A 20,550-nucleotide genomic window follows, 5' to 3' on the forward strand; every position below is an offset into this window, starting at 1 on the left:
TACCCATGTCGATAACAATTTGATTACATTGCAAATAATACGAACCGTTGTGTGAGTTTTCTCAACGACAGCTACTGTCTACATTCTTTACTATTAGATTGACTAAATTTTTAGGAGGTTAGGGGTAGTTAGAGATTAAAAAAAAACGATTTTTTTACATTTTCTTGGCGTATGATGTCTCGAAAATATTACCTGTAAATTTCAAGTCAATCCGACAAATAGTTTTCGAGATATCCTACATTTAGTTTTTCCCGAAAGCCCGAGCATTCAATTGTTTAAAGGCAATTGCGTAAGCAATTTTTTTTTTGCATGAACTGATTTTCTTAAAACATTTTGGGAAATTTTAAAACGAAAGTTATTCTAACTCAATTTAGCTTACAGTCATAGTTTTTGAGTTATCAATTTTTTTAAATTGACAAACTGCTTTTGAAAATTTTTAAAATTAATAACTAAACATGTATGATTTTAGGCCAAATTTTTTAGTAATAACTTTCGTTTTAAAACGGCCCAAAATATTTGAAAAAAAATAATGCATACAAAAAAAAAATTGTTTAAACAATTGCCTTTAAACAATTGAATGCTCGGGTTTTCAGGGAAAAACTGATGCGATATTCGGATTCAGCCGATCAAAACACATAAACAAGTATCACTTCATCTACCAATATCAAAATTACACGAAAAGGCAATACCGGGATGAGTCTAAAACTTTAAACGCGTTTTTCTTGAAACTATGTTTTGGAAGTCGGTGACAGATGTAACTCAAGAAAGAGTAGACGGATTTTAACGAAATTTACACAACTCATTGAGAGCATCAAAAACTAGTCTTCAATGGCTGGATTTAATTTTTATTCAAAAACTACTATTTTATGTTACCAAAAAACTAGTGCTTTTTTCTTTAAAAATCGACAAAAAACTTTCAGAAGCCCCCATTGTAGTAATTTTCGAAAAAATAAAAAAAACTTCGATTAAAGACTAGATTAACTATTGAACTAATGATTTATTCTATCTGATTGATTTCGGGTAAACCAGGCGGGTGTAATCGACGTCACCGCAAAGGATGTTTTAAAAACCAGGGTCGGAGAAAATGGCGATAACTCTGTCCAAATTTTTTATTTTTTTTTTTAATTTGGTAAAAATATACTTGAAACATCAAAGAATATTTGCACATAATTAGTTTTATAAAATTAATTTAATTACTATGAAAAATAAATGATTGAAAACACTATTATTTTCCCGGCTCTGACTACCCCTAACCCCTTAACATGTTTTGGGAACTGATAAAGGCCACAGAAAAAATTTAGAGCTCTATAGCTTGATAAGATCCTTGAAAAAAAAAAATTTATTTCATTTCATCCATGATACAATTTTCGCACAATTGTGAACTAATTCTTTTTTCAAATCTTATCCATTTACCTACAACACTATAAGATTTCAAAATTATTAACAAAGGGTATGCCATAGTAGAAAAAAATAAAAACCACTTTTGGGTTGAAATAATGAATTTATTTATATGTTTTGAGCTTCAATTTTTTTTTTATTTCAACCCCTATTTACATAATTTGTATCTATTTCAATCAATTATTTCATACTCAAAACAATAAGAATCGAAAGAACAAATATTGTTAAGGACAACTTTTTATTCTATATATATTATCTCTCCATGTTTGCCTTCCGGCGTTACATTTTCTTACAATTTTCCTCATATTTCTACTCCTCCTAACCTAACTTAATTCTATGTCTACTTTACTTGCCACTGCCTTTACCTTCTCTTTTACACCTCGATTCTTACTGACTATCTTTTCAACTTCGCCCTTCGCTTATCTAACCTTTACTATTACTTATTGCATTGCCTTTCTTGCTTTTGTCCCTGTCATCATAAAACTTTTCCACTCTCTCTCTCTCCTTCCCTCTCATTTCTTAGCCCATCGATTCTCTACTCTAGTTCATACTCATCAAATCCTCACTCTTCAATTCATTCAAAATTGAACTCACAATTAACATTAACGTTACGCTTAGACTTAGCTCGACACTTAAAGGATATCTCTTTGTACATGCGTGTCTGAAAATTAGAATGTCATAAAACTTAGTAAACAAAAACAAACTAAGCATAATTCTCACACTCATTCGAGGTGTTTTTGGTATTTTGGGATATGTATATGGAACTGCATTAGTGGGAATAGGATATAAGTCCAGGTCTTTCTTTCTCCCCCCTTCCGTCTTGCCGATTTTCTTCCTCCCCCCTCTTGACCTACCCCCTCTTTTCTCTTCGCTTAGCCCCCTTTCCATTGTTTCCTTTATTTACTTCTACTTCTGTTCTTCTTTCCTTCATTGCCTTTCCCCATATTGCACCTTTGTCTTCCTCGCTGAGTATCTCTTTCACTCCTTCCTCTATCGCTTCCATCTCCCTACATCCCTCCTCTCCTCCTATTTCGCATCCTCATAGGTACCTTTTCCTTTCCTCTGCCCATCTATCGTTTTTTCATCTCTCTTCTGCCTTTCTTCTTTCCTCCCTAGCACTCCGTCAGTAGTTTTCTCTTCTCTTCTCTTCTTTTTTTTTCCTTGTATCCGACTGCTCTTTTTCCAGCTTCTACGCTGATCTTATCTCTCTTTATTTCTTCTCTTCCAACGTATCCCAATGTCGTTCTTTCCGGCGCTAGAATCCACCATAAGTACCTCTCTTATCAATTTTTCATATTCTCCCACGCTTCGCGACCCCGTACGTCATGATCCCTTTTTCCACCGAGTTAAAAATCTTTAATCTCCGTTCTATGTCTCCATTCAATTTTCTTTCCCAAGCGGGAGATTTCGATCCATTCTGTGCAACTGTGAAAATTTGGCCAATTTCTGTGGGTGGTAACAAATCTCTAAAAATTTTTTCCAAATTTTGAAAAATCGAAAAAACGCTCCACTTTTTGCCAAAATAAGGCATTGACTGAAGTTTCACTCTAATCGCTTGAGCGGTATAGGCGTTTTGCATCCCCGCATTTTCGAGGTGTACAACGCGTCTTTATAAGCACCTTAATAAGTTACATCCCAAAACTCATGGGTAATCTCCTGGTGTCTCCTCGTTGGTATATATGAGGCTGAAGTTAGTAATCTTACAGTAACAAAATATTAGGGAAAAAATTATTATTGCCCAATTTTTGAATGACTTCTCAAAGAGTTGGTTTTGTTTAGTAAGTAAGAGTACGTTTTGTTTATCATGGTTTACTGAATATCGTATATTATCGGATGTGCGAAGTCAAGATTTTTCTTAAACATGCATCGTTGCAGCTACGTTATTAACTTCATCTTCATCTCATTATTGTGTTCGTAGATATCATATGAGATTAGGTTAATCAGTTGATATGAAAATGTATAGCATACCGTTGATCTGAGTATTGACGAATGTATATTCGTCTGCTTGGTGAGTAGTCAGTGGTGCTGAACAACAGATAAGCGAAGTAAATGCTTAGTAGTCTGATGACAATCAGTTCGTTCCAATAAGACATGTGGAGTATTGAGTTTTGCACAGCTGTCGGTTACCTTCTCTTTGGAATGTCGGCTTGCCAAAGTGTAACATTCAAAGGTTCTGTGAAATGAACGAAATATCAAACAAGCAAGGAAAAGGTTCTATTTTATCACTCATAAGTACTACACCGTGTTACACTGAATTACAGTAATGTATTGAACAAATACGTACAAAACATAAAAATTAATAAACAAACAGGTTGTGCATTCGGTAGAGATGAAGATGTTGAGGCTAAGCTATTCATATATTAAATGTTCTGTCTATAAATATAATCTAATGAGAATTAACTAAGTAACATACGGTCCGTTATGAATAAAGCATCATAAGTATTCTTCCAAAGCTTTGATTAGCATTGTTTCATCGCATTTATGCCAAACGAACAACCTTGTCATTTGCTTAATAGCCACGTATGTATGTCTCAAATGCGAATGATTATATTCTGTTTGTTATTCAGGCTGTTCGTCGAACTTGTATTCGATTGTAGAATATCTCAGACATTGTCTCATAATTCTTATAGAATTATACTTATCGAATAGAATTGAACTTGCATTTTGTTTTGGAGCGAGAAAAAGTTAGACAGTAGGGAAAGGCATTAATGAATATTACTGTATATAGTGTATCACTCACGTTATTAGTACACGCGGCGCTATACACAATGAAAACTAGCGCGTCGATAATGAAGTGCAGTACACGAGGAAAGAAAAAGAAAGCGAAAAGAATATTCCCCAGCAGCTTGACTCAAGCCGAGGTTTCCACGTCCACTTGACTGGGCTCTTCATTGCTACTCCACATTGGTGCTTGAATGAGTTCAAGCGTCCAACGTATCTGAACCTATTCGGTTTTGCAAATTTAATTTCCTCGGAACCAGACGCTCAATGCGTCTTACCGCTTTCATCAGTTCAGATCCAAGTTATGACCTAGAAGTATCCTGAGTTGAAAAAAAATCGGTGAGAACACTTGATAATATCTCGATGTAAGGTGAGGTCAACAGTAGGGGTGATATGGTTGTCAAACATTTGAGGAGGGGGTTTCCGTCTTGGCCAAAGCTTCCATAAACTTTTATCTCGGGAATCTGTGTCAAATTCTTTGCATGTCTATATATTTACTCGGAGCACTTTCGTGTGAGTTGGAAAAGGAATCACTCGTGTACTTACTCACTAAGGAAACATATTCAGTGTAGAAGTAATAGCCCGTACTTGTATTCACCTGGAATGATGAGTTCGTAATGTATAGAACCATATCAATTTTCTCAGGTGGCGTTCTCTGCGGTATTACACTGCCCGGTATCTATTATATAGCTATTCTTAACCTTCCCCACGCATCCTTTGTCAACGAAATCAATTTTCACATAATTTTATTCCCTTACAAGGTATCATATATGTATTCAGTGACAAAGTTCAGAATACATTTTTATGTTTCAGGTATCGGAAAATCTACTGCAAGTGTATTTAGATGAGTATCTCGAAACACCGTGGGATGCTTTAAAATATCTCATAGCTGGCGTCAACTACGGAGGCCACGTAACAGATGATTGGGACCGTCGCTTATTGATGACATACGTTCAGCAATATTTTTCAGTTGACTTGTTAAACACACCATTTTATCGCCTTTCTTCACTATCAACCTATTACGTTCCTCGGGATGGATCACTCGAGTCATATAGAGATTTCATAGCCGTACTGCCAAGTACCGATAAGCCGGAGACTTTTGGCCAGCATCCGAATGCTGATATCACTTCTCTTATAAATGAAACAAAAAGCATGTTTGATACTCTGATGAGCCTGCAAGTTCAAGCAGTTTCGGAAGTCGGTAGCACGAACAAGGAAGACAAGGTACGTACACTAATTTCGAAATTATGTTCCAAGTGATTGAACGTGTTGAAGACTTCAACTCTTCAAGTACACACTTATCCTTTCGAACATCAAGTACACACTGGGTGGTTATCACCCATTGTCAGTTTTGACAACTGTATTTGTGATATTATTATTTGTATAATAACCGAGAACTTCATGGATAAACTTGAATGTTTCAAAAATACATTTGCATACTTTTTGAGCAGGAAAATTATATCATTTGTACCCAGTAAGATTTATTAATCTTATGTTACGGTATAGAGCGACAGTCGAGGGGTCAGTATTGACGAGCGGCTGTCAATACGTCCCTATAGCCGCCCGCGGTGTTGTTTCGGGTGCCTTTGGGTCAGGTCTCGTCGCATCCTCGATTCGGGAATGATGGAAGGAAGGATAGTAAAATGGAGAAGGGCTACCTTTTGGTTATATAGAAGCTTTATTGGAATTCAAAAGTATGTTTGGATAAATAGGCGAAACACGTTAGGAATAGGTGGAGGGATTTTGATGCTGGAACTGAGGTTGGAAGTTGAGGTTAATTGTTAGAGCGTTGGGATCGGAGTACGTTTTAGACAAGAAGTACGAGCGCATGAAATGTGCAATGTGAAATGTGAAATGTGAAAAAATTCAGAGCAGTGGGGAATAGAATTAGCGGAGTAAGAGCGATACCAAGTGGCGTGAGGCTGGGTGGAAAAAAGAGGATAGGATGGACAGTGTAGCGTTACGATGAGGAATGTCGTAGAATTAGTGGACAGAGGCAAGAGATTGTCAAGAAAAATGGGGCAGACGTGTGGTAAAATCCCGGACGTAACACTTAATTAAAAAAAAGACGGTGTTATCATTTATTTGAAACGTAGTTTTTCCAAATTTCAATATTTCTAGAAGATAAATATTTTAAAAAATTCATAATTTTATCACTGAACTGCTTTATTTGGAGCAAAAATATAGGTCACTCGCCTCCTACTAACAAAAAGTTTTTTCTTCACTTGGTGGCGAAAGTGCATTTTGGTCATCGTCTGTGGCACTGGGAATTTAGTTGAATAGAAGCATTTCGCACAAGTCGTCAGCAGACCCGAGGTATAGCACCCGACGGACTCATCTCGTTTAGCATAAATTCGGTACCTAGCCAAAGCGACAGGTAACCTCTTTAACTATTAGCTACATCAGAAGTGTGGTGAAGCTCTCATCTGACTCGCAAGATTCACAAAACAAATAGGAGAACAATCATCATGTGTACGTAAGTGTAGTAATTTTCATTTATGCCTTCCACTTCCGGCTACCTTGTTTTCGGTTTAAAACAAAATGCGAGTCCGATTATGTACGAATTATATAACAATGACTCCAATTCTCTTGCGTCAGCTACATCGCCAGTCATCGGCGCATAATTCCTATAGAATCAAACTTACATTTTGTTACGGACCAAGAACAAGTTAGCCGAAAGGGGAATACGTTCATGATGAACACTCACAGCAGAGGTTTCACCTTAAGGTGTCGACCAAATTTAGGGGGATTCATTCGACTTTGAAAATTAATAGGCCGAGCAGCTTCTTTTAAAGACATGGATTTATCAAATATCTAGATTGGATGCATAGTATTTCTATTACCAGTAAAAGTAAAGTTGAGAAGTTCAATTTCTGAATAAGCTGGAAAAATTTCAATATAACTTAACATCTATCAGAATCGTAACCAGAGAATCGCATGAAATTTTCATTTGACATAAGTGTATTATTTTGTTCTTGGAAGAGTAGGCGGTGTATTCTGTGGCAAAAATCTGTATCTTCGAATTCAAATAATTAATTGATCAAACATTTCATTGCATAAAATCTTGCTTTTTTACTCAGCGAACAGCTTTTTTAATATAAATTTAAACGAACAGGGTTATAAGAACAGCAACGAATTAAAATGCTGCGTCTGTTAGGCAGCTATAAGGTAAAACTCTGGGTCTGCCAGATATATTAAAATGGAGCTAATAAGAAAGCTACATAGAATTAAAATCATTATCACGGGAGGTATACGGAAATGAGGTAGAACTCAGAGTCCATAAAATAGTGCTGGAATCTATAACGATCACAGGAAAAGTGAAAAGCCGAGTCTTTGGAAAAACAAGGATGGCCATCTTTAGAGTACGCGAGTCCAAAACTGCAACATCGGTGAAACGGTGCGTCTGAATATGTTGCGATCACAGGAACGGTGTAAAAGGCCGAATCTGTGTGATGGCAGGGACGACGACTCATCAAACCTGTGTCTGTAATGTTCGCTGCAACGAAGTAGAATCTCGTGCCAGACAAAGATAGATAGATAGATATTATTTATTCATCCATAGCAATGCTGGATAAGATCATACATAGTTAAGGGGGGGTTTTCCAGTTAGAATTTTAAAAAAATCGAAGAATTTTTACTTCGTATTGTATACTATAAATCCTCAAGAACAAGGTAGAAAACTTCTTTTCCATCTAATCGACCGAAAACAAGTCCGTGCAAACGGTTGGAACGGGTCCAACTGAGTTAGCGCGGAAGGCCCCAGAGACGTCAAAAGAACGTCGTTCTGAAATAAGAATATCCAAAGCAGATTGAAATGAATTTTCTGACTGAACAGAAGGCTTACTTTATGGAGCAAGCATCGCCTTTCGAGTGTAAGACCATTTTTTATTAAATTTTTTCCTGGATTTTTGCTCGCAAAAAACTTTAAACGCGATTTTTCAGAAACTGCATTTTTCGAGCTTGCGTCCACGATTCCAGCCAATTTAACAATCCGATTTAGCTGAAATATTCCACAGATCTTCACCGAATGTATAGTTTTGGCATGAATTAGGATTATAACTCTTTATTAATATTTAGAAAAGTTATAAGCATTTTACTGTGACAAAAATGCGAAAAAATGAAAAAAAATGATTAAAGCATTGTGTTATATTTCAATATTTTTTCAAGATCCTCGTTGATGCCGTAACGAAACAAGTACTTCATGAGAAACATCTTGAATTTTTTGTTTCAATCGATTTGAAGTGGAGTTATTATGGTTGCAAGTTTTGAAAGGGGTCTATTTCAGGTAGCCTTATCTTGACCGAATTGTGTGTGTGAAATTGTGAAAAATTTGGTGTGTCTTGAAAAATATAATTTACGATATATCCGTATCCCAAATGATGTAAAATAAATTCACTGCGAAAAGAAAGAAAAATTCGAAAAACAAGGTTCTAACTGGGAAACCCTCCTTGAATTACAGATCTCTGATTAGGAAAAGCATGAAGCATTCACGCTCCCCTTTCTAGCACGGAGTTCTGTCGAGGTTTGTGGTTATTATGTCATAAATAAGCTTTATTGAAGTAAAGTGTTGTCTTCATTTGCAACGGTGGTTATACGCAGCTTATATTTCCTTTGATGCTCAAGTCTCACAAGGAAGGTCACGTTACTGTACCCCCACAACCTGGGTCAAAAAAATTATATTTTGTAGTTCACACCAAAGTATAAACCCTCACAAAAAATTAGCGGCCCACTCGCATATTTAAGGGGTGAAATTAATTCTCAAAAATCGGTGGTTTTTTCGTTTTTCGCTGATATCTTCGAAACAAAAATAGATACGGCAAAAGTTTAAATAGCAAAGTTATTCATTTTTCAGTGCTCTGCAATAATACGCAGTCGAAAATTATATAGAATTTTTTTTATTTTTTATTTTAATAAAAAAACGGGTTTTATTACACATTTTTTTCTATCTTTTCGTAATAAACGTAATTGTTTCGACTTCACATTTAATTATATTAATCTACATTTGTTTTTTACGTCTCAAGAGGTCATGGAACCGGAGAGTTATTTTTTTCAAACGCAAAAAATTTTATAGATTTGAACTGATTACATGTTCTTATCATAATCAAACTGTGAGGTCGACTGTTTGAAATACGTTTTATTTTTTCATGATATCCTATCTGAGATGTTCAATACCGTCTTATCAGTAAAAAATGAGGCTCTATATAAACTGACTCTTGCCACATTTAAGTTAGTATTGACGGTTTCCGTTCATTAAAGTTCTCTGGTTATAGGAGTACATTATTAAGAACGTATTGAATACTGTGAACTTTGTCAAAAATGTATATCAATCCAGTGAATGTCATAAATATTTTGTCGACTTATTTTATGATGATGAATTTGCCCGAAACACCAGTGAATGAGAATGAAATGAAACTAGCAGATACAATTAAAGAGTTTTTAATTGAAAGCATAAACACATACGCGAGAATCGAAATTGAAGAAGACGAAACCTTGGATTTTCAAGAACAATTCAAACACCATGAGCCTGAAAGTGTAGAAGACAGTGAATTGGAATGAGATTCAATTTCATCTGATGAGGCAGCAGATGACTCTCAATGTACAAAAAATGAAGATGAGATTTCATTCGATTACAAGAAGAAAGCTGTGGAGTTTTGGAGAAGTGGAAAAACAAAAAATTTAAATATTCGTACAGTTGCACACCGTTTTAAAAAAGTGATTTCTAAAACAGAATTGAAGCGTTGGGCTCATCAAATCAATAAAGGTGGGACTTATAAAGAAAAATTAAATGAGATATCTCAATATACTTTAAATCGCTTCATTGAAGCAACTGAATGTGGCAAGATCGTACACGATATTGATTTGCGACGATGGGCTTTGACCGCACATAAAAATTTCATGAATTCCTATGCACGATTCAAAGCGTCAAAAGAATGGGTGAATAAGTTCAAAAGAGCACATCGCATTACGTCTCGGAAAATTACAAAATTTATTACCCGGAAAACTTTAGAAGACTCAAAAAATCTTAAAAAAACGGCTGAAGAGTTTACAAATAACGTTAAATCTGTTATCAACGACCTTGGTCTGGAAAATGTTTACAATTCGGATCAAAGTGGATTTCAATTTGAAATGCATTCTGGTCGCACTCTTGCAAACCAAGGATCAAAAGAAATTGAATGCGTTGTTCAATCAATATCTTCAACAACTCATTCTTATACGATTCAACCAACGATATCCGCCGATGGAAAATTACTTTCACCGTTATATCTTGTATTAAAAGAAATCGGTGGTGACTTTGGCCCACGCGTAGAAAAAACGTTATTCAAACCCACAAACGTTTTTGTTTCGGCATCGAAATCTGGAAAGTTAACATCAGGTAAGAACTATTCAAATTATACATTCTTGTGGCATATTAAATATTGCAAACCAAATCAAATGAAATATTTCTTTCGTTTTTTCGACAGATCATTTCAAACAGTGGCTGACCGAAATCTATTTTCCGAATGTTGGCGACAACAGTACGCTTTTAATCGACTCCTGGAGTGGACACTGTTCAGAAGTAGTTGATGCAGTAACTCCTCCTAACAAAAAAATTGTACTAAAAATTATTCCAAGAGGAACAACAGGACAAATACAACCATTAGATGTGTTTGGTTTTCGAATATGGAAAAATTTTGTTCGGCATTTTTCAGATATAGTAATTCTTTCCGGTAGCGATATAAATCTGCATTTGAGGAATAACATAATCAAACTGCAGTCACTTGTTCACAATCAACTGTCTTCCCCACGTTATATTAATATGCTTAAATATGCATGGTACAAAAGTGGGTACATAGAAAAAACACCCCCTGAGTTCATCAATCCGGTGACGTTTGGTTTTGGAGATAATTCGGAACCACGATGTCACATTTGTGGTGATTTAGCTGTTATAACATGTTCGTGGTGCAAAAAACCTTTGTGTCTCAAACACTTCTTTGAGGAGTATCATTATTGCAATGAATACATTCCATAATACGAAATGAAGAAACTGATAAGTGCATTGCCTGCTTTTTTCCTGTCATGAGTACTAGACATTTTAATAGCTATATAATATATGAATTAAAGGATTCTAGAAAATAAAAAACCGACATGCATATTAAATAAAGTTTTATATAAAATGAAAGAAAATCATGTGATACTTATTCGCTTGTACTAAAATGGATGCACAAAACTAAACTAGATGTAAAAGATTTATGAGTATTTTACGATAAGGGTGGAACAGCATATCTGGATTTACTAAACCTATATATGAATATAAACATATTCCGTTTGACGGATTTGTCAACCTTGTTTAATTTTCAGGCAAAATAAGAACTTTTTCAGTGATCAAATGACGAAAAATGTATTAATAAACACGTTTTTTTTTAAATAAAAAAAATAAAAAAAATTTTCCAATTTTCGACTACACATTATTGCAGAGCACTGAAAAGTGAACAACTTTGCCATTTAAACTTTTGTCGTATCTATTTTTGTTTCGAAGATATCAGCGAAAAACGAAAAAACCACCGATTTTTGAGAATTAATTTCACCCCTTAAATATGCGAGTGGGCCGCTAATTTTTTGTGAGGGTTTATACTTTGGTATGAACTACCAAATATAATTTTTTTGACCCAGGTTGTGGGGGTACAGTAACGTGACCTTCTTGTCAGTAGATATTGACAAACCTAAGCTGCGAATGCTCTTGCGAGGCCCGCCGTACACCCACGTACACTTCTACACATACAGAACAGAGCGATATGGGTACATGTGCCACGGGTTACAGCTGACTATGAAGGGGGCAGGAGAAATATAAATTCACTAAACTCCTTTTCTTACTCATGTCAAAGTTCATTTAAACATCATGACAATTAGTTTTACCGCAACCAATGCATGATTAAATCTTGTGATCATTAGGCATAGCCACATTAGTTACGTTTCACTTTTTTCACTAAGCTATCAAGCTTGTGAAAATAGCTTCCGTAGTGAGTTCTTTGCTAGAATTTACTGAAAGAAGGTGTTATTAAATGATTTTTGTTTCCGGGCTGCCTCAAGGGAATGGGGATAAGAAAGATAGTTATCAGCTACTCAAAAAACACCCTATGCTACTATAAATTCCTTGGTCGGTCAAAGTGGAGCTTTTACCCCCATTCACCGTATCTGGAACTGATAATCAGCTATAATGTGTGAAATAGACTATAACACAGTTTTGGGCGCTAATGCCGTCGCTACGTGGCCTGAAACAATACAGGGTTCGGAATCCTGTCTTTGTTTTCCTAAAAAATATTTCATTCAGCCATTCCAGATTTCAATCATACAGTCCAGGGTGGAACGCCGTGGATGTCAATCAGGTTTGGGATCCACAATTATTCTGCTGGATTATGGTTGTTTAGACGATGCCGAGCGTAAACTGTTCTTCCCTTACCAAGTCCCTGGTATTATGCAAGAATGTATTATGTCGCATAAGAAAACAATAGAAGCGGCTGGTAGCTAGAGAGGTTGCTCCAAATGTACAAAGTATATTCTATGCAATGTGGTTAACAATTTTAAATGTCAATGAAATAATGAAATATAACACAAAATAAAAATAATATTGGCTAGTTCGACAGATTTTGAGTCTAATATTAATTTCTAGAGTTTCGCTTTTTCTTTTCTCGTTTTTAAATTTAACGCTCAATTCCCGCTTTGAGTAATTATTTCAGTAATGAAATTATTAAATATTGACAGGTTGCTTTAACTAAGTCTTTAATTTTCTTTGTTTTCATACTAAATTCGACTTTTAAGTGAATACCAAATAAAATCTATAAATTTCTCCTAACACGTCAAACGGGCGCTTTGCCTCGATCGCTCTACAACAATGCTACATGAGTCAGGTCAGCTCTTTGCTTGAACACTGCTGCTCGTCGTCGGTTAGCGCGTTCCTTATGTAGTCTCGATAATCCGCTGCTGTTGTCTTTGCGGATTACCTCTTCTAGGTTAGGTTGGGTTCTCTTGACCCAACTATCCAAAACATCAACTTTAGATCAAATCAATACCGTATATAAAATAGATTGTTCAAACTGTTCCAAATGTTACATTGGGCAGACTTCTCAACATTTAAAGAAAAGACTTAGCAACCACAAGTATGACATAAAATCGATAATAAAATTAAAATAAAATGATCCTAAAAAGTCTGCTTCAGTTTTCCATACACTCACACAAGGCCACAGCTTTAACTTTGATGAAGTGAAAATCATCGATAAAGAGCATAATTGGTACAAACGTCTCATAAAAGAGACGATTCACATCTCAAATAATGATACAGTCAACAAACCCACTGATATTCAGAATCTTAGCCATTTATACTCAAGTATACTATGAGCTTCACTTCATCAAAATTTAAAATTTTCGCGCCGTATACGTAAATCAATCACGGATCCATAATCAATACCACCATGGTCATACACAGAATAGCGAGTCAGCCATATTGATTCCAGCAATTCAAATTCACTTCCTTAGTAACCGCTGCAGCAGACAGACTTGGGCATGAAGGACAGTTACAAAAATGTAAGCCGTTTATAAACATTGTTATTTTTTGGTCTTTTTTTCTTTGCTTTCTTGTCCTTTCTCGTATTCTCTGTACATAATTTCATATTAACCACACTTACAAATCGAATATATACTGTGATTAATCTTACTTAATTAGTACAGTAGATAGTGTCACACACATGTAATGAAGGAGTCTCCTTTTTGTTTTCAAAATAAATAGCCTGAAGAAGACAGGCAGGGACCCTGTCAAAACGTTGATAAAAAAAAGAAATAGAGTCTTCGGTTCATTAACTGACCTTCCCCGACGAAATGGAAACATATTGAAATAAAGTGGTCACGAAAATTCAATGAATCTACGATGGCATATTTCAGACCAGTGTTGGGCGTTTTTTCAATTAATTATACCCTAGATACTAATTACAAATGTAATTTGTAATTGAAAGATAGAAAATTGACTAATTGCAATTTTGATTTGTAATCAGAAAAATAAAAAATACTAACTAAATTTTTATTTTGTCATTGGAAAAATTTCAATTACTAATTACGAATGTAATTAGTATCCAATTTTTTTCTAATTGTAAATTACAAATCTAACTACAATCGATTTTTCTTCTGATTCGAAATTTAAATTGTAATTAGAGTTGAATTTCCGTGTAATTAAATTTTCCGTATGTAATTGATATCATTTTTCAAAATAATTGCAATCGTACTCCGAGTATATATGGGTCATTTGATGTAGGTATCAATAGTTTCGATAATTTTTCGGTCATTCCAATGAAATTCGACTAACTTTTAAACTCACTTTGATGCTGAGACTGAATTATAATTGATTTGACTGAATATTGTTTTAAAAATATTGTGGGAATGCAATTAAATTACACGAATGTAAATAAATGATACCGAATAGTCAAAGTAACGAATAATTGAATGGATTTCAATCAGTGTTGGACACCACTAATTACTTTGTGTAATTAATTACTTTAAAATTACTAATCACATTCATAATTTGCAATTAAAAGAAAAATCGATACTCATTGCATTCGTAATTTGTAATCAGAAGTTAACTCGATACTAATTGCGTTCGTGATTTATAATTGAAATGTTTATGATTACTAATTGAAAATGTTAGTAGCATGTTTTTCTGTTAATTACAAATTACCAATGTAATTAGTACTTTCAGTGTAATTCATTTTACATAGTAATTAATGGCGCCCAACACTGTTTTAGAACTTCAATTACTGGTAGATTGCTCTAGTGTCATTTTTCCTCCGTCACAAGCTATAAAGAGTTGAATTGGGGCCACGTGTGGTTACCACCCAGCGTGTACTCGAAGGGTTGATATAAGTTTTCACACAAATATTGATTTTTGATTTTCCAAATTTTAGGTCATGCAACTGGCACTGGATATTTTTACAAAAATACCAAATTGTATTGACTACGAAACAACAGATAAATTGATAGGCCCCATAAAAACCCCACTGGACGTTGTACTGTTACAAGAAATCAGTAGATACAATGCACTGCTCGCCCAAACGCGGCTGAGCTTGAGTGACTTACAACGTGCGATAAAGGGATTAGTTCTTATGTCCACTGAATTGGAAGAAATATTTATCTGCATATATGAAGGACGCGTTCCAACACCCTGGCTTGCAACATATCCTTCATTGAAACAACTTGGTTCCTGGACAAGAGACCTCAAACATCGTGTAGAACATTTTTCAAAATGGGCAGAAGCGACTCATCCACCGATACTGTTTTGGCTGGCAGCATATACTTTTCCAACTGGATTTCTCACAGCAGTCTTACAAACGTCAGCAAGATTGTGGAATGTTTCAATCGACTCTCTATCATGGGATTTCACTGTTTTCTCCGTCGATGATAGTTCACTTGTTGAGCCACCCACGGTAAAGTACTAGCTTATATTGCATGAGTATTTTGAAGGAACTTCTTATGGTGCCCTGTGCATAAACAGTCCCTCAGTGGAGAATGGAACGATGAGACTAATACATAAAATTAACACACAATTTTCTAAGGAAGCAAGGGTAGCGAGTGACAAGGCCGGAAGCCAGTCACGAACAACAAAGCTGGGAAAGTGTGCCGAACATCGAGGTGCGTAGCACCGAGTTTCGCCTTCGCTATATGCATATATGTGAAACGCATATTGAATTTAATTAACGATTTCTTTATGATTCCATGTAATCATTAGCATCCATAAATGAATTTCACTTGAACCTAGATTCCGCAAAATGAATTTGATAAATATATGCCTAAGAAGTTCCTTCTGTCGTTACGGCCAAACCTGTTTTTTTTTTTAAATTATCTGATAAGTTTGAAAAAAATTTCCAACCCTGGAACGAGAAGAAATTTCTCTCTAGTAAAAAGTTGATGCCTGAAATTTGAAGTCTAATTGTCACTCTTGTTACTTTATGTATATTTCGAAAAAAAATTTGAAAATGTCTTTTAAGGGGGGAAATAGTTCACATACGCATATTCAAATGAATATTGTCATTTGTTCAAGTATTTCCTCTGAAAATGTGGAAGATATCAGTTGCCACCCATCAGAGGCCACGTTAGACGTCGCTGTTTGTCTACTTAAATTAAATTATAAATTATATTCATACCTTATCTGCCAAAAAAATTCATGAAAATCGCTAAAGAAACGTAGTCCTAAGTCAATTTCCTCCTTAAAAAGCGACAACGAATGCTGAATTAAATCGCTTTCCTAATTGTTTACGAGCTCTTTGTTGTTTCTTTTGAAGCGCCATTCTTTGAGAAATCAATAAGGAATCAAATGTTACAACCTCTCCGTGATTTTCGCTGTAGAATTCACAGTATCTCGAGATAGAACTTTGTCTTTCCGGACGACTTCACATAAAAAAATTGTTTCACATCATCTTTCCCATTGCTGTTTTACCGATTTCAATTACCTTGTAAGAATTTATAGTTGTACCGCCAATTAGCTCGGTAGATAGCAGCATAATATTTTTGACAAATGGAAATGGAGGATGATTTGAGAACCAATCGGAATTGTTTTTTGGTATTCACCGCATTTCTTTGTATCCTTGTGTCTTGAAAATCAACGTTTTGTTCAGGAATTGCGAAAATTATGCTACAGAAATCTTCTAATGATGCGCAAACCGCAAGTGCAGCTGTTTTTCCTAGAATCCATCTACCTAGAATACCGTTTGTAATTCCTCGTCCATAAGTGAGACAATCTGAGCTACGTATGCTTCGTATCAATGTCTGTTCAACTGTCATATCGAACCAGACTACAGCTGAAAATGAATTTGTCTTTCTCATCGTAAGGTATCCTTCGCAGACAAATTTTTCGAATTCCTATTTTGTCATTGGAACTTGAAGCTTGAACATGTCCTGAGGATATAAGTGGCAAGATTTAGCACGTAGTAAATAGCCATTGGCATGAAAAAATGAAATCATTTGCTAGATGCCATGAAGATGTTTATTTAACCCATCCGACCATTATGCGTCAACATATTCCTTTATTCATGCCACCACATCAAAGTACTGAACCTAGAGAGGTGCCGTTGGTCCACTTGTCTTCGATTCCTGTAGATTTTCTTTGACTCTTGTAACAATTTCGATATACTAATTTTATATACTACAAAAATTTTATATTTACCCGTAAAGAAAAAAGGATCGAAGAAAATAGAGCAATAAATGAAATATACTACAGAGTTTAAGATGATGTGACAAATGACATATTCAGTTATTTATTCTTTTCACGACCAACATTAAGAAAAATTGAAAATACAATAAGAAAAAGTTGACGTTTTACTACTCGTCGCAGGTCAACAAGCTAGACCTAATAGTCCTGAAATTACATGAAAATCAACGACACAGTGTATAAATTAAAATATGGTCCAAAAAAATAAATAAATAATTTAACATGAACCGTGAAATGTATGATGTAAGCGTCGAGCGGATTTGATAAAGGAAATTTGAAGGGAGAGCGATTCGTATAATGAATAAGTCTGTGTTGTTTAATTCATATCTTTTTGGTCGAATCTCACCATGATTTATTATGCACGTTGATTACCTAATCAGGATTTTTGGGTTAGACACAGAACAAAACGTCAGTTACACAACTTAAAATCAACTCTCTTCTTCGATGAGTGTAGGCCTATTACTCCCTTGATCCGCTTGAACTTGGTTTTCTCTATTGACTATAATCCAATAGATATACAATACATCATCACACTTATTTTAAGTTTCTTCAGCACATCGTTCTGACTGATGGTATGTAATGATAAAGGATCGATGCCAAAGTCTTTCAGAATTTTTTCAACCGTTTGAGTAACACATTATTTGAACAAGATAGAATTCCATAGTTTTTGGGGTCGCTGATTACGAATCTAAAATCAGAATTTGAAAATATGAGATATCTGATCCAATATAGCGTGCGAAAACTTTAAATTCATTGTAATCCGGTAAAAGAACTCTATGCAGTGGTTTTTGGGGTCTCTGATTACAAATTCCAAAATCAGATTTTGTAATTTCAAAATGCGGATTGTAATGATTGGTTTATTATAAGGGATATGTATATATTAGGGTGGGCCAAAGAAATAGTTTTTTATCTTTAGTCACCGTGAAAATATCGTTCAAGATGATAAAAAACAAATTCTGGTAAAATTGGAGTTCTTAATATTAATATTAAGAGGTGCCTTATCGCGATTTTTGATTTTCCATTTAAATAACACAGAACTTTTTTTTCATTTGGATTCTTATTGCGTTTTAACGAATTAGCGTGTTATAGAAATCAATACACATTCTTGTAGAAAATAGAACGGTGTACAAAAATGATCTGACATGAGTTTTCGCCTAGTCGATTCGTTTACAAATTATTTAAGGTTAAACTTTAACCTCAAATGGTATGCGATGACTTCCTCAATTTTTTAATATTTCATTACGAAATAATGGCTCCAAAACATAAAAAATCATATTTGTCATCAAGTTCATCAGGTGTTCTTTGGTAAAACATCAAAATTTTTACCAAACACACATAATCGTACGGAAAATCTATTTTCCTTTTCAAAACATCAAACTTTTTACGAAATACTAATAATCGTAAGAAAAATCGATTCATTCAATCAGTAAATTCATACAAACTACTAAATAATACCTCCTGGGAGAACATTAAATGTTTTACTTTTATAAATTATATAAAGACGCGAATATGACGTTTTTATAATTCTCACTTGCGTTCTAAGAGACAGAAATATGAGAGCATAAATCTATCAAACCAACTCTCCTGAAATGTTGTGAATTCGATGCCAAGACAGATGAAAGTCATTCACGATGATCGATGATGGTCTGCGATGATGTCGATTAAATATGGGTTTAATCTTCTGCGGAGTATTAAACGTCGATAAACCTCTTCAATTTTGTTTTCGTTGCTAATCAGTTATTATTGTTAAACTGGACAAAATGTTCTGATGGCACTTTTAAGAGCAGATAGAAATATCGAATCTCTTCCACGAATCTCTTCTGATTTCGTTGAATTTTGTGTGTTTTTTCTCGAATTTATAATTCTCGCAAATTTAACTATATATTATCACATGAGAAGTAATTAATTGAATTCAAGTTGGTTTAAGACTTACAGCAGTTGAATTATAGAATAGGTTTTTGTAGATATTTTGTAAAATGTGGTTAAGTTAAATCTGCCGCATGGAGAATACTCTAGACTCATGTTATCCCTACGCTTGTCTTCCCGAGAGTGCTCCTTTATTCCCGTCTCGGATTAGGTGGTCGTATACACCACACTAGTCAATGACAGAGTCAAATTATTCGGGCACATATTTGAATGTTTTTCATGTTACAGGATCTGATATGGTGGATGGAAATTTTTAATTTAATCGAATACGGTCAAAGACCTCTACACCGGGGTTTTCGGGATCGCTGATCGGATTCACCATACTGAATTTTTGGAATCCGGTTTCAGATTCGTAATCAGCGAGCCGAAAAACTCCTGAGAAGTATTATTTCTCACGGTTCGATTGAATTTGATATTTTCAACTTGGATTTTTCAAATCCGATTCCAGATTTGTAATTGGCGACCCCAAAAACTCACAATTTACGTGAAACATGTGCATGTGTGGAGGGATAAATTTATCAGAAATTAATTATTCCCTCAGTTTTTACGATTTTTTTTAACGAATTTGTTTCTAACAATAGTAATTGACATTATATCGAAATAATTATTCTCGTGTATTGAAAACATATTACTATACTATCAGAAATAGTAAAAAACCGCAAAAAATTATGTTGAAAAAATTTTAAAATATACAAAAAAATGGATACAAAATAGGGGCAAGAATTGTACGTACTAATATAACTCAAAAGGTTGACAGTTTCTTGCTCTGCAAAAGAGATGTCCGAATTTTCTAAAATTATTTCGGCCAAAGCTGCGTGAACTGAGAAATGAGCTCAAGCGGCTCTAGCATAAGCATAGCTCTGCATCATTTGATCTGCAGAATTCGCAGCGTGAATTCTACTCAACAATTCTTTTGATCCACTGCCAGCCATTATACAGTCGATGCACCCAAGTACGGTAACTTGTATACGTGCTCAGACGAGTATACCACGTATACACATGTACGCACACACTAGTGCTCTACCACACTGTACATTCTATCCAACCGCATCAGGTGCTCGACATGTATATAACACAGTTCTGCTCCAAGTGCAATTGTGACAACCCACGCATCTGTATACCGTTGGCTTTTCGGAGCACGTCTAAAGAGAATATATAGAATAAACATGACTGTTTATTGATTTAGTGTCTCTTCACTTCCCATTTTACCTACAAATGAATCTATATCAAATACAGCACCAAGAAAAGATAATGAAAGGTGAAATCCACCTAGCCTGACC

General features: G+C 34.9%; 1 protein-coding gene across 1 annotated transcript in view; it reads left to right on the forward strand.

Annotated features, from left to right (window-relative positions):
• Positions 1–20,550, forward strand: part of LOC124413872 (dynein axonemal heavy chain 2) — a 468,252-nt gene that overhangs the window by 433,909 nt on the left and 13,793 nt on the right. Inside the window, exons 45-46 of the mRNA XM_046894658.1 lie at positions 4,933–5,343; positions 15,045–15,563. Of these exons, the coding sequence (XP_046750614.1) occupies positions 4,933–5,343; positions 15,045–15,563 (930 nt within the window). The remainder of the gene's footprint in view (positions 1–4,932; positions 5,344–15,044; positions 15,564–20,550) is intronic.

This window comes from Diprion similis, chromosome 13 (genome assembly GCF_021155765.1).
Source record: "Diprion similis isolate iyDipSimi1 chromosome 13, iyDipSimi1.1, whole genome shotgun sequence".
In the NCBI taxonomy this organism is placed as follows: domain Eukaryota; kingdom Metazoa; phylum Arthropoda; class Insecta; order Hymenoptera; family Diprionidae; genus Diprion; species Diprion similis.